The sequence below is a fragment of the Sceloporus occidentalis genome, unplaced genomic scaffold (assembly GCF_023333645.1).
Source record: "Sceloporus occidentalis isolate IW3139 unplaced genomic scaffold, rSceOcc1.0.p SCAF_2, whole genome shotgun sequence".
NCBI classification, from domain to species: Eukaryota; Metazoa; Chordata; class Lepidosauria; order Squamata; family Phrynosomatidae; genus Sceloporus; species Sceloporus occidentalis.
In genome coordinates, this window is record NW_028316982.1 from 172,785,442 (window position 1) to 172,801,302 (window position 15,861).

Consider the following 15,861-nt stretch of genomic DNA (forward strand, 5'->3'; position numbering starts at 1 on the left):
TTGGCACTGTTGTATTTGGGGTCATCTCTGTCATTAGGCATCATGAGGCAACCTCCTCAGGCAGCAGACTCTGTAGAATAGTAGATTCATTCCCCTGGCTGTTCCCCCTGACTCTTCAACATTTCCCATACAGAACTTTGTCCCAGATCTTCTGAACCCATTGCAGTCACAAATAATAATAATAATAATAATAATAATAATAATAATAATAATGTTTATTTATAGCCCGCTTTTCCAAAAGAGATCAAAGCGGGTTACAACAAGGGTATAAAACATTATACAATTTGAACAAACAGTATATACACATCATAAAAACACTCTAGAGTTAAAAACACCATAAAATTACAGAGAATAAAAACCAAAACAAAACTAGCTGGAAGACAACTTATATGATGGGGAGAGAGCAGATATCACGACACATGGGGGAAAGCCTGTTGGAAGAGATAGGTCTTGAGCTTCTTCCTAAACAGGTCAAGGGAGGCAACAGAGCGGAGCTCACCAGTAAGGGAGTTCCAGAGCTGCGGGGCTGAGTTGGAAAACGCCCTCTGTGCAGTCAAGGTGTACTTCAACTTAGAAACCCTCAACAATTGCTTCCCGGCCGATCTGAGAGTGCGGGGCGGATTATATGGGGAGAGGCAGTCCTCCAAGTACCCTGGGCCCAAGTGTCATGCCCAGCCTGGAGGATGGCTTGGAGGACTCAGAGGATGAGCTAGAGCCCCTGGGACCTGAACCTGTAATGGAGGAGCCAGAGCCCCTGGGGCTTGAACCTGTAACGGAGGAGCCAGAGGCTGGCCCTAGTTCTGCTGGAGCAGAGTCTATGGCCCCTCCAGAGATTCAGCAGTCAAGTTTGCCTGGTGCCGAAGCTGTGGACACGGAGGAGGATCTGGGCAGTGTGCCTACCTTCAATGAGCGTCGAGCAGAAAGAGAGGGCCTTCGAAGATCTCGGAGGCTTTATCAGAAGCGTCTTCGTAATCAGACACAGCTGAAGGCCGGCTCCTTGCCTTCTTAAGCACCTAGAGCATGTGTGGTTCTTTGCCAGTGGATATCTGACTCTTTTAGAGGAAAGACTCTGTCTCTGGCTCCTTTGGCTTCTTGTCTTGACTACCCGGAAACCTTGACCTTGGACTGCTTTATCGACCTGCCTATCTGTTGCCCTGAACCTCGGACCGTCTGACAATTCTCTTGGTAATCCCTTTTGGTAGAACTACTGTGAATCTCCAGGACTGTGTAGCTTACACTGACTTTGCTGTGCTGGGAGGGGGTTTGTTTGTTTGGGAACTAGCTGCCTTATCAGCCCTTTGGCTGCTTTCCCGGACACCAAGCCATTTAGGGCTTTATAGGTAATAACCAACACCTTGTATTGCACCCGGAAGCAAATAGCCAGCCAATTAAGATCTTGCAAAATAGGTGTTATGTGGCTAGTCCTGGGACATCCAGTGACTAACCTTGCTGCCATGTTCTGTACTAATTGAAGCTTCCGGATTTGGTACAAGGGTTGCCCCATGTAGAGCACGTTACAGAAATCCAACCGAGAAGTTACCAGAGCATGCACCACCGTTTCAAGGTCCCCCCAGCCCAGGTAGGGTCGCGGCTGGCGTATCAGCCGAAGCTGATAACAGGTGCTCCTGACTGTCACATCCACCTGAGATGTGAGGTGGAGCGACGAGTCCAGAAGCACCCCCAGACTGCGAACTGAGTCCTTCAGGGGGAGCGTGACCCCATTCAGGACAGGTGGAGAAATCTCCTTTCCTGGGCCAGGAGAACCTATCACAAGTACTTCCGTTTTCTCTGGATTCAAGCTGAGTCTGTTTTCCCTCATCCAGCCCATTACCGACTCCAGACAGGCATTTAGAGGAGAGATGCCATCCCTAATCACTGCATCAGTCGGAGACACAGAGAAACATATTTGAGTTATTCATCACATATAGAGAAATGTGCATTTTGTTGTGAAATTTCATATGGAGTTCATGTGGATGGCGCCACTGTTATGCAGCGCCATCCACACAGTGCACGTATCGATTACATCACACGTACACCACGTCCAAACAGTGCAGTCCATGCATGACATCACCACAATGCCCCAGAACGGAAATGGCACCATTTTGGAGCTCCTTTTTCCTGCAGATTGTTGTCGCGGCCGTATGGTTGCCACAACAACAATCTCTGGCTCATCTGTACCGGGCCACAGATATATTACAAGGGATAAATAAATCTATCCATGGGAAGTTTGTGTTACTTATACTTGGTTTTACCAAAAATTCCAGACTTATTTTGACTTTAAAAATTCATACTGACATGAATTTTTAGAGTCAAAATAAAAGCCATTCAAATTATACATTTTGCCTCAAAATACATATTTTCAGGTATGTAATTTTATGCATATTTTGTCACAAAATGCTGTGGACATGCATATCTTGATACATTTAAACTACCACCTCTAACATCACCACACATTCAGAGAAGTATGAAAATTGTTAGATAGCAAAATTTTAATCTGTAAATATCAAATTCTTCAGGGATCCCTTTATTACATAAACAGCTAAACCAGAGACAGAGGCCTTATTTGTACTATATCCTATATATTCATGGAATGACAAGGCAAACAAACTGAAGCTTTGTCCTGAGGTGCTCCTGGTCAGTAGAAAGATAGTTCACAGAACAAGGATTCATCCTATACTAGACAGATTACATTCAAGAGGCCTAAATCAGGAGGCCTAGGTTTCTATGGTAGGTTGGAGTACACTTGCACAGCTAAAACGTTTGCATCAGCTCCTGGAAATGTCTGATCCATTCATGGTGATACACAGCTTAGCTATACAGTGGGCCCTTGGTATCTGCTGGGCTTTGGTTCCAGGACCCTCCATGAATACCAAAATCCATGGATGCTCAAGTCCCATTAAATATAATGGCACAGTAAAATGGTGCCACTTATATAAAAGGGCAAAATCAAGGTTTGCCTATGGGGATTTGTATATTTTTAAAGTATTTTCAAGCCGTGGATGCTTGAATCTGGATAAAAAAAATCCATGAATAAGGAGGGCTGACTGTACTGTATTTGGATTACTGTAATGTGCTTTATAAGGTGCTGGTTTTAAAAAGTGCTTGAAACTTTAGTTGGTTGAAAGAACTGCAGCCAAACTATTGACTTGGGCAGGTTATAAGGAGCACACAACTCCCTTGTTACAACTGCTCCATTGGGTACTCATTCATTTTCAGACAAAATTCAAAGTTCAAGTTATGACCAATGAAACTCTATATGTTGGGTCTGAGCTCTAAAATCATCAGCCCTTCTCTCAGTCCCTCCCGCTTCACAGACTGGTAGCAACACAGGGAAAGGGCTTTCTCAGTGGCTGCTCCCAGGCTTTGGAAGTCCCTCCCTAAGGACGGCAAAACCTTGTTGTCCTTCCATTGAAATAGAAAACTTCTCTGACAGGCTTTTTAGAACTGACTACAAAAGCTTGTAAACATGCACTCTTTTACTGATTTATATCTTTAAGACTTTTTTTAAAATGGCATGTATTACATCGTATATTACTTTACATTATTCCTTTGTTAATTTTTTAAAATCTTAGGAATGATATTAGAATAGTATTAATTTTTTTTCAACTAGCCATGGATAGTTGAATCTGTGGCTAAAGAATCCATAGATACTGAGGGCCAATTGAATAATTCAGTTAAAGTTCCATTCTGCATTGACCCTTTCCCCATTTAAATCATGTAAAAATACAAGTCTAGGGAAGAGCTTGTTAAAAAAGACCCCTCATCAAAAAGAATCTTGGCAGAAATAACGAGTATACAAAAGCAGATTTTGATGGCTACGACAGAAGAATTGGAAAATAAATTAGTTCACTAGATAAAAATATTTTGAATTCTCAAACAAACTGGGAAAATTCATGGCATACAAATTAGGGAAAGAAAGAGAAAAAAGAACAATATTGAAAGTAAAGATTGAGGACTCTATAGTGTCAGAACAAAAAATAAATAAAAATAAAACATGCCTTTTTAAATTATTATTAAGATTTATATACCGACAAATATATATCTATAGAAAATATAAATCAATATATGAAGGAATAAAATATAAGGAGAATTACTGAAGACAGAAATTAGAAATTGAAAAACAAATAACTTTACATGAATTAAAAGAAGCAATAAAGAAAAGTAAAGTTGGGAAAACACCTGGACCTGATGGCTTTACTGCCAATTTTTATAAAACATTTGCAGAAGACCTAATGAATTAACTTTTAGATACAATTAATGAAATTCAACAAAATGGTCTTCCTAAATCATGTAATGGTGCAAACATAATTTTATTACCTAAAGAAAATAAGGACAGGACAGATGTGAGAAATCAGCTTCAAAAAGGAGTTGAAGACCATCCTGTTCAGAGAAGCGTTCCCAGGCATTGCATAACTGTCACTTGCTATTTGATGTTTCTTTGTTGTCTGTTTTATTGAATCATTTCCTGTATTGCTATGTATTTTATGTGTATTACCCTACTAGAAAGGCCCCTTCCCCTCCACCACTCCCTTCTCCTTTTGTGTCGTGTCTTTTTAGATTGTAAGCCTGAGGGCAGGGAACCGTCCAATTAAAAAGATTGTATGTACAGTGCTGTGTAAATTTACAGCGCTTTATAAATAAAGGTTAATAATAATAATAATAATAATTAATAATTACAGGCCTATATCCCTACTTAACTCCAATTATAAACTCTTTGCATTAGTAATAGCAGAACGCCTCAAAAAAATTCTTATAACCAGGGAGATTAATAAAGGATAATATTTGAACAATAATCAATTTAATAGAATATCATGAAGAAATATAAATAAAGAATCAGTTTTAATATTCATGGATGCTGAAAAGGCTTTTGATTATGTAAATTGGAAGTTTTTGATAGCAACACTAAAAGAGATAGAGCTGGGGGGAAATATGGTTAATTGGATATTGGAGATATATAGAGAACAAGAGGCGAAACTGATAATTAATGGTGAATCAAACTGATAATTAATGGTGAATCAACTAACAAAACTGAGATACAAAAAGGCACCAGATAAGGGTGCCCCCTCTCACCTCTTTTATTCATTATCACTTTGGAAATTTTAAATAATAATATTAGAGACAATAAACTGATTCATGGTATTAAAATTAAAGGAGAAGAATGTAAATTAAAAGCATACGTGGATGATTTGGTACTATTTTTATCTGACCCAATGGAAGATATAGTATTAAATACATTAGAGAAATTTGGGAAAGCTGCAGGGTTCAAAATGAACAGAGGAAAAAACAAAATGTTAATCATGAATATGAGTGAAAGAGATAAACTGTGTCTAAAGGAGAAATCAGGTTTTAAATTACAAAAAATAGTAAGGTATCTGGGTGTGTGTGTGTGTGTGTGTGTGTAACAAATAAAAATACGGAACTATTTAAAAATAACTATGGGAAGTGCTGGAATGAAATTAAAAAAGAAATGAACAGATGGAATAATTTAAATCTATCTTGGATGGGGAAAATCGCAGCGATCAAAATGGTACTTCTTCCAAAACTGATATTTTTGTTTCAAAATTTACAAATAATTACTAATGATGTACCTTGGAACAAATTTACACAGCGCTGTACATACAATCTTTTTAATTGGACGGTTCCCTGCCCTCAGGCTTACAATCTAAAAAGACACGACACAAAAGGAGAAGGGAGTGGTGGAGGGGAAGGGGCCTTTCTAGTAGGGTAATACACATAAAATACATAGAATATGGAACAAGGATATATCGTTTCTCATTTGGTTGGGTAAAAACAACCTAGAATAAGGATGAAACTAATATCTGATTGAAAGAGGTGGTTTGTCACTCCAAAATTTAAAACTATATTACTATGCATGTGGTTTAAATTAGTTAATAGACTGGATTAGATTATCCAATAAAAGGACAGTGTCTAGAAGGACCTGAGATTTTATATGGGTGGCATGGGCGCATTCCAGATGCGCACAAAGTATGTCCTAGGTACGTACTAGGGTTAGGAAAGGGTGTCCTTTCCGGATGCCCTAACCCTAGTACGTACCTAGTACATACAAAATGGCGGCACCCATTCTACATGGGCACCACCATTGGGACATCACAACTGCGCCGCCTCCAAACGGAGTGGCATGGAAGTGACGTGCTGATGCCACGTGAGGGCACCTGGGGCGTCCTTTCTGCGGTGCCGGAAGGAGCTCCGAAATGGAGCTCCTTCCAGCTTTGCATCACTGGGCGCAGCCCTTAGACAGCTGTGCCAGGGACTCAAATCAGAAAGGGGACAAGTGGCCCCTTTCTTTTTGTCCCCTCCACCGTCGCGTGTCCTTGGGGCATGAAGCCCCAAGGACACTCCTTTCCAGGCTGCGGGGAAGCGGCCTTTTGCTGCTTCCCCGCGGCTTGGAAAGCGGTGGATCGGGGCCTCAGAGGCTGCCGCTGTGGCAGCTGAGGCCCCAACCCGGTGAGGAAAGGGGCGGAAACAGGCCGCCTCAAAGGTGTGGTCTGTATACTGCCACAGTTACTTAATTTATAATAGACAAAAAGTTGTCATATAATTAGAAGATCTCTTTTAAGGATATGGATAAAAGTGAAAAACCAATGGAGGAACAAAATTCCGAAATGGACTTCCTCAAATGAATCTTTCTTTAAAAATAATCAGTTATACAATGGTAAATGGTTAACATATGAAGATCTGGCCATAACAGTAGAGAACAAAATAAAACTGAAATCTGAAGGGGATTTGAGAAAAGAAGGATGTAAAAAGGATTGGTTTTTATACAGGCAAATTAAAGGAAGGTTTGGGACTGATTTAAAATATCCGAGAATTCGTAATTGGGATGCAGACTTTGAAAAAAATTTTAAAGGAAAGGAACACTTGGTTTCAAAATTTTATAAAATATTAAACAAATACAACTTTGAAGATGAGGTGGTTAAACACTGTATGGTGAATTGGGTCCAAGATGTGGGTCATAACATATAACTTAATTTGTGGGGAAAATGTGACATAAAGGAATAAGATATACGGTAAATATTAATATTAAAGAAAATGTTTACAAGATGCAATACAGGTGGTATCTTACATCATACAAGATCACAAGGATGACAAAAAATAAATCAGTTCGATGTTGGAAATGCAATTCAGCAGTAGGCACATTTTACCACATGTGGTGCATTTGTGATAAGGCTAGGAATTATTAGCTAATGATACATACGCAGGTAAAAAAAATATTAAAACTGAATGCAAACTTTTTTCTAGATCCTAAAATGTATTTGTTAAGTTTAATAATGGATGACAATTTAGAACAAAAACACGGGAAAATGCTATTTTATTTAACAACGGCAGCTAGGATAATATATGCGGGAAAATGGAAGGCTAACCAAGTACCAGAATTAAAAGAGTGGATTTGGAAAATTTATGAGTATATGGAATCAGACAAACTTACACAAATAATAAGAAACAATTCGCTGGGAAAGTATAAATAGGAATGGAGTCCTTTGATAGACTACCTAAGCCAAGAATGGGGTCCAACATTTACTGTAGGTATGGTTTAAGTATACACTTTGAAATTACAACAACAGAAACTTATAACATACGGTTGCGAGTAATAGAATCTGTAATCTATAAAAGGAGATAATATAAGAAGGAAAAATTTGTTTATGTTTATGTTGTATTTATATGTGTGTGTTAATGGTTAGATTTTGTTTATATATATGTATGTTAATTTTTTCATTCTAGATGTAATTAAACAAGAGAAGTTGGAATAGACAGAAATAGTCTGAAAGCAGGAAGACCATGGGAAGAAGGGGTGGGAGGGGTGGGGGGTATGCTAAAAGTTTATGTACTATTTTTTTCTTGAAGTTTATTACTTTATGTTTTATTCTTTTTGGTTGGTTGGTGTAATAAATTTTTTCTAATAAAAAAAATACATGTTATTCTTTACAGGTATCACCACCGTATTAACTATGACAACTCTCAGCACCATTGCCAGAAATTCTTTACCCCGTGTTTCCTACATCACTGCCATGGACCTGTTTGTGACTGTGTGCTTCTTATTTGTCTTTGCTGCTCTGATGGAGTATGCAACACTCAACTACTATTCAAGTTGCAGAAAGCCACACTGTAAAAAGAAGAAAAAGTCGGTAAGATGAGATGAAATTTAATGCAGGGAACATGGTCCTCTCATTAGTAGACATTGGATTGCGTTCAGTCATTGCATTCCTTGGTTACAAACCAATGTTATAACATATAATGCTGCATAACATCAGTAAAGGAATATAAGAAGGGCATGAATATAGGGCATGTGCAGGATATGGGGATGTAATAAAGTTATCAAGTTGGCACAGAAGTGCTGTTCAGTTCTGGCATAAGTTCAGCAGTGGTTCGGACATAGGCTCAAACGTTGAGGAGCCATTAGGCCTAAGCATTACTAGAGAATCTGATAACCCTGAGCCAGAAATCCTGGGATCCTTGAGTCTGAGATCTCTGTGACAGAGACCTCTGATCCCCAATCAGCACTGGCAAACAACAACAACAACAACAACAACAACAACAATAATAATAATAATAATATATACCGCTCTTCTGAGACGATCAAAGCGGTTCACAGAATCATTTATAAATTCCACATCATGAAAGGCAAACATCACAATATATCTATCAATAAAAACCAATATTCGATTTAGTTCCAGCACTGTGACAACATTCCTTTCTCTGAGACTTTCACAGTCATGGAACCACATCTGTCCCCAGAAGTTTTTTGCACCCTGTGGGAAGAGGTGGAGCTCAGGAGAAGTAGTCCTAGCCAAGAAATATAAAAGGCCTCAGTTGATCTCCAGACCTTGTTGGATTTTAGATGCTCACTTGGCATTCTCCAACATGCTCTACCTGCAAAGCTGACTCTTACTAGTAGTTATAAGTCCAGTTCATTTGCATGTGGCATTGTAAAGCACATCATGAAAATATGGAAACTGTCTTCTGATATGCAAAATGGGTGTGCCCAATGAAAGAAATTGACCAGGTTACTGAGAGTTTATGAAACCATGATAGTGGTTAAATTTTAGTAACTTAGCTCAAAATCCACCTCTGCTAAGGTTTCATCTCTGCTATGGCTTTATTTTCTAGTTCTATACCCAAGAAAATGTTTGTATATTTCCAGTTGTTTGTCTTCTTTTTATTCCAACCATACATGTAAGTGCATGAGATCCTTCCTACAAGGAACACTGGAAGGCTGCAATCTTGAAACCTCTTCATGGAGATAAGTGGCACCTGCTCACCTCTGTAGATCTCTTGTCTCCAGGATGGAGCAGGTGTGTCCCTGCTTTGAGGCTGGATCCACACTAAATAAATAGTCAAGTTTGACCCCACTTTAATGCCCATGCCTGAATGCTATAGAATTCTGGGTATTGTACTTTTTGTGAAACATTTAGGCTTCTCTGTCAGATAGCTACAATTTTCAGAATTCCACAGCACTGCACCATGGCAGTTAAAGTGGTATCAAACTGGATTATTTCTACCCTGCAAATTCAGCCTAAGGATTTATAAATTGTTTCTCTTCCTTCATGCATAAAAGCCAGGTGATGGTGCAAAGCGCAAAAAATGTTCTTTCTGTAATGTTTCTTGTTTTGGTTTGGAATGGAGGCATATTAATATTCATGACATCCTGTGCCAGGAGGGAAAGTTAGGTTTGTTTTGCAACAAGTTTTCTTTCACTTTAAGCCTGAATGCTATAAGTGGTATGTATACTGACAGCTCAAACTTATTGCAAGATGCACTATTATGGTATGGAGATATTTATAGCACCATAGAATGTAGGTTTTTTTTCCACCTAATACAAGTATATGAATGCTCTCTTTTCTCTTTTTACAAAGATACTGTATTTTAGTAGTACAGTTTCCACATATCCCTTTTTTTGAATTTTTGTTGGCATGTTTTAAAAACAAAGGAGCAGGGTTGCCATTTGAAGTTACACATCCAGCAAGACTAGTAGCAGTTGGTGGATCAAATGTGCATGCAGGAGCAAATCTATTTCACATTTAACTCTGAAATTTAGTGGAGGTGTGCAAGGTGGTGAAGCTATTCACTGACAGAATTCAGCATCCTGGACAATTTCATTTAAAGTCAGGCTAAGACCTAGATGGAATTAACTGCCCCTTTGGCACTGGGAGAGGGGCAACCATCACTGAGGAAAATGGCATTACATTAAAGTTTCAAGAATGGCTGAGCCATACATATATTCTTCTGTGATAATATGTGTGTTATCTTTCCCATGTGATGCTTTAAAACCAAGAGTAAATCATGGGTATTACACAAGGATCATAAAATATATGATAGTCTGATGAAGCACACATTTTTAGGAATGTGATTCTTCACTATTTGTCTTCCCAAAGGGACCAATGAGGGGTTGCTGTTTGTTTTTTGTTTGTTTGTTTGTTTGTTTGTTGCAATTTTCTTCCAGCTGTATGAAAATCTTTGAAAACAAAAAGTTTTCACAATTCCTGACTTGTTCTGTGTATGTGTTTGTGTGTGTTTTGCACAGAAAGCATAATTTTGTGCACACAAAATAATATTAAATAAATTATAATAACATCATCAGTTATTAGATATAAGGCCTACTGAAATCAATGGGATTTATTCCCACTTTAGTGGAGTCAGAATGACAGGTAAATCAATTTAGGAACTGAGAATTCCGTTTGGCTTACTTCAGACTAAACATGTTCAGTGTTGGAGTGCTAAGCTTTTTTATAAGATTTCTTACTTTTCTTAATTATCTTTTCAGTTAAGACTGTGAGATATTACTTAAAATACTAAAACTGTATAGCATAAAACATGTATTCTTATAAATTGTTCAATTTTCCCCCTTTTATTTGAGCTACCTGATGTCAGTTTTGGTCATATGATGGTGAGTATGAGTTTTCTTTTATTTAAAGAAATATATGTATTTAAATATTATGTATGAATGTATCTTAACATCTATAATTTTAGGCATTTTCTCTGTTATGGTATATAAAACCAAATGCTTGATCAAAGAGTCACAAGACTTGGTGTGTTATCTAAATGGGATAAGAATGAAAACTGTAAGAACTATTTCAGCTATCTCCCCAATACTTCAATTTTCTGTATTTATTTAATTTGTTTACTTATTGCCTTACAATACCACATTTTTAAACCAATTTTTACCAACAGTTTTTTAAAATGAGTTTTTTTAAAAATGAAAAAATGGGGCAGGAAAAATAAGGGGAAGGAGATAAATAATATATGGATGTTGACTGGGCGGATGCATTAATATAAACTGACGTATGTCCAAAAATATATTTATTTGGAGCTAACACCTGTAGAATACATTCTCATGTATAACCAAAGCAGTAAGATCTTTTTCCCCTTTAGCAATAGATGATGGATATTTCTTTTTCCATCTCTGGATTATGCATCTTTTGGCAACAGTAAAAGGATACAGGAGCCATCCATGTGGAACATGAATTAAGTTCCAAGTCACAGGAACATAGTTTGAAAATACATATGGGTCTCCAACTATTTTTCTATAAAAATTAATTCTTTGCACTACACCCAGCCATTAAAGAATGTCCACTAGGCATACCCACATCATATACCTCAAGGAAGCATTATGTGTCTTACATCACCAGCAGTTATCGGAAGCAGCTAATTCAGTGGTTCTCAACATCTGGTCCTCCAGAAGTTTTTTGACTTCATCTCCCAGATTCTCTCATCATTGGCCATGCTGGCAAAGGATTCTGGGTGCTGAAGTCCAAAGCAGCTGGAGAATCAAAGGTTGAGAACCTCTGAGCTAATTTCTTCCTTGAAAAGACTTGGTGTTGTCCAATATACCTCAAACATCAATTTTTGCAGAACCAAAAGCTGTTTTAAATCAAAAGAAATTTTAGATAGTGAGGCTTGGCCTTGTCAGTACTCACCAGGATACACCAGGGACAGCCCAGTGTATCCTGTCTGCACAGCTGCCTCAATATCCTCCCATTACCTAACCCTGCATTCCCAGACCATGGTGGCAGTCTACATATATATTCCACTGAGCTGCCTGGTGTGACCAACGCCACCATGGGTTGATGGCTTCTATGGTCAGAAAGAGGCACACAGTGGTGGTTACATGGCTAGGCCCCTTGTTCTGACATGAGAACAAGCAGCCCGTGGTAGTGGCAGACATGCTGGGCAGTTTAGCATGATGCTCATGCAGACAGTTACAATGCCATGGATACAGTGGGTTCTGGATCTTCCTGAAAGAACTGGAGTAACAAATAAGTTTTTCAAATGTGGTTTATGGCTGTTAAACCCTGTTTCTGGTGCAGAATGTTCCAGAGATCATCCAGACCGCTCACACAAGAACCAGGGTTTGCGACATGCATCGTCTGAACAGGATGATGCCAGAATGGGGAAGAAAAAGGCCTTTGGCCCATGCACACAAGGCCTATGGGTTGGTTTGTACGGGCTGATGTAACTCTTTGCTCTACTAAGATATAACCCCAGTGACATCAAATTTAGCACTTGCCAACACACTTTAAGCTTATTGGTCTCATTTTCTCTAAGGATACAGTTCCTACTTCCACAATACAACAGAAGTGGCTGAAGCACTCAGAGCCAATGGCACATATACAGACTCCAAAAGTTGTTGTAACAATAGATATTGACATATGGCATCTGAGGGAAAATAATATGAGATCTGAAATATTGAGAATGGCCAAAATCCTTATCATGTGAACTAACAAATAAATATCACAATCAGCCCATTTCTGCCAAAAAAAAAAAAAAGATTCCCTTGCCATTTTCTATATTTGGATTACCCCATAGAATTAATTTTGCAGGAGTGCATAAACCAAACTGTAGTTGACAAGAGCAATTCTGATCAAAAATGGAATGGAATGAAATCCTCACCCATCTTTGGAAAAGGTTGCTTACTCATAGAAAAATGCACATCCCAAAGAAGTTTTGTTGTCATAACTGGATGGCTACAATCCACAAATAGAAAATGTAGACATCGCAGAAGACAATGAAAATTGGATTACAACCCTTCCAATATGCTCTATGATCTTCTTTTTTCTGATTTCCAATGGACATGTGGTCTAAAGTGGCAAAGAAACCTGTCTGTCATGATTTTCTTTCATCTCTAGGGCAGCCCAAAATGTTTGTGTGCCACAATTCAATGAGGATGGCCAGAATGTAGTCTTTTTTTGTCTTTGCTTTTTCCACAGAATTATTCTGTACTAGAGATGAGACCACCTCCTACAGTCATTGCATTGAATAATGCTATGTACTGGCAAGAATTTGAAGACAATTGTATCTATGAATGTTTGGATGGGAAGGACTGCCAGAGCTTTTTCTGCTGTTATGAAGAATGTAAATCGGGCTCATGGAGGAAAGGACGGATACATATAGACATCTTAGAACTAGACTCTTATTCAAGAGTCTTTTTTCCAACATCATTTCTTCTGTTTAACTTGGTGTACTGGGTTGGATATCTTTATCTCTAAGGAAAAAGTGAAGGAAACTGTGTTTTCATTCTTCTCAAAGGACAGTGAACATACTGCAGTTCAGGACATGGCCAGTTTCATCGTAAGTCTGAAGATCATTTTACCTTTTCTCATGAAAGAAATAGATTTTATTTACACCTTTGTCAGAAAAAGACAAACATTTTGTTTTTCATTTCCTGTTTGAGATATTTGATAAGTACACACCAGACACTGTCGTGTAAATAATGTTTAACTATTCCTACATGATGGAGAATTTGTTCTCTTCTCTGGGTTACAGATTATTATGTAGCATACAGGTGAGGAAACTAAGTATAAGCACTATGTTTAGGTTTTTCATTCTTCTATTCCCTTCACCTGTTGAAAAACGTTCTGAGAACAAATGCTTATTGGTGCAGGTTTTCCATGATATTAGCTGAAATTACCTATTTTTCTTTGAACTGTCTTTGATTCCAGTGAAAAACCACTGAAATTCACTCCATGGGTTTCCTTACTTTTGTCTTTGGTCTTAATCTGAAATGAAGAGTGTGTTTCAAATGGCTTGTCACAACGACAGAGGTATTAGACAAATACTTTTATTAAATATTCCTTTAATACAAGGTATAAAATTCATCTGACTGGTCAAATACAGCAGGAAATGCATTGACTTTGAAAATGATACACTTGCAACTTGACAAGGCTTAGCTTGATTATGGTAGTGTAGCAGACAGTAGCTGACAAGACATAGGTGCACTATTTAATAGCACGGGGAGGATAGCATTAGTTGCAGATTGAAATTTATTTTCTTCCATACATTAGAGTTGTTGAGTTTGTTGTGGGGTTTTTTAAGTGATTTTTTTCACCAGCAGAAAAGAGCTATTTTGCTCATTCAGAATACAATTGACATATGTTAGTCATGGTTCTGTGTGAGCTAAAATAAATATACTAGTTCTTACTCACATAGGGCATCCAATTCATTTTTCATTAGAGAGTCTTAATCTGTATATGCATTCTTTTGAGTGGTTGAGTTCAATTCTTCCATTTAAGTGAATGGAGAAGTACTTGGTGGAGAAATCCCCTACCCATCAAGGTTCCTGCACTGGTAAGCAGCATTTGGACTGGCACAGTAGAGGATGATGTTATTAACAAATAAATAACAGCCTTGTGTGTGCAGATATAATTTTCAAAAATATTGGGAGTTTCTGTCATTTACAACAGAGTTGAAAATTCTTAGGGATGAAGAATTGGATTTTCCCCCCAAAAGATCTACAAGTAGATTTTAAATTGGAAATGTGTTTTGTTTTGTTTTGTTTTTAAACATGTTTCATATGTTAAATTACTGAAAGTACTTTTTTCTGCATTATAAGCTATTCATTATAGGTGAACCATTACTTCTTTTCCCAGAGATAAATGTGTCAAAATGCCTCTTTTTAAACAAAAACATTTAAGTATTTTTTCTTTTTTAAAACCACTATCTTTGAATAGAATGGCATCTTCAGAAGTGTACTATCAACACCATCGAATGCCTTTTTCTGTCACTCTGAAGTATTCATGTTGCTTGTTTGAAAATTTATATGTTTTAATATTGTGCACGGTTCATATTGTTCTATATATTTTCATTTGAAAATGAAATGAAAAAAAGAAAGATTTCCCAGAGCATACTGAAAGAAAATAGTTCAGGAGGTATGGGAGAGTGAGGAAGGATATTTGTTGTAATTCATTTTTAATTTCAATATTTTTGCAAAGTATATGTGAGATTCTGATAGTTACAAGAAAACATTAAGGAAGGATAATAGATCAGTGATAGTGCTTATATTCTGTATGAAAAAGATCCTAGATTCAGTTCTTGGCAGAACCAGGTAGAGCTGAAAAAGTCTGTCTGAAAGTCTGTAGAACATCTAACATTTAGTGTAAACAGTATTGAATTAGAGGAATCAGTGGCCTGATTTGGTGTAAGACAAATTCCTGTATTCTTGATGTATGATTAATTCAAGTTTTAACAACAAAATCTCCAGGCCAATGGTATATTGCTATATAAGAGGAGCAATAATGCTTCTCTACTTAGCTGGATGGCTTGAGAAGTAAACCTTCCCCAGTAAAATACTGGGATACTATGTAATCTCAGGCCAAGATATTATCATGTTTCGGTTATATAGTGCATCTTTCCCTTATGTGAGGGATCTGTTCAGGACCTTCCCACATAAGGGAAATACCACATATGCTGGAGCCCCATTGAAACAATGGGGCTTGTGCCCATGGCACACACGCCATTGCCTCTTCAGGCTTTTTATCTTATGAATAGATGTCAGTTCCCCATTCAACACCAATCCACATTCTTGTAAGAAATGAAATCCAAATAGTAAATATCAAAGAGTTTTCTTTT

At 37.7% G+C, this 15,861-nt stretch overlaps 1 protein-coding gene across 3 annotated transcripts in view; it reads left to right on the forward strand.

Moving 5' to 3' along the window:
* LOC149319336 (gamma-aminobutyric acid receptor subunit gamma-3-like) overlaps window positions 1–13,597 on the forward strand; it is a 490,924-nt gene extending 477,327 nt beyond the window's left edge. For all 3 annotated transcript variants that reach the window (XM_089511499.1, XM_089511500.1, XM_089511501.1), the window contains 3 exons: window positions 7,948–8,144; window positions 10,874–10,903; window positions 13,224–13,597. In XM_089511499.1, coding sequence (XP_089367625.1) covers window positions 7,948–8,144; window positions 10,874–10,903; window positions 13,224–13,502 — 506 coding nt within the window. In that variant the 3' untranslated portion in view covers window positions 13,503–13,597. The remainder of the gene's footprint in view (window positions 1–7,947; window positions 8,145–10,873; window positions 10,904–13,223) is intronic.
* Window positions 13,598–15,861: the final 2,264 nt, after the last annotated feature.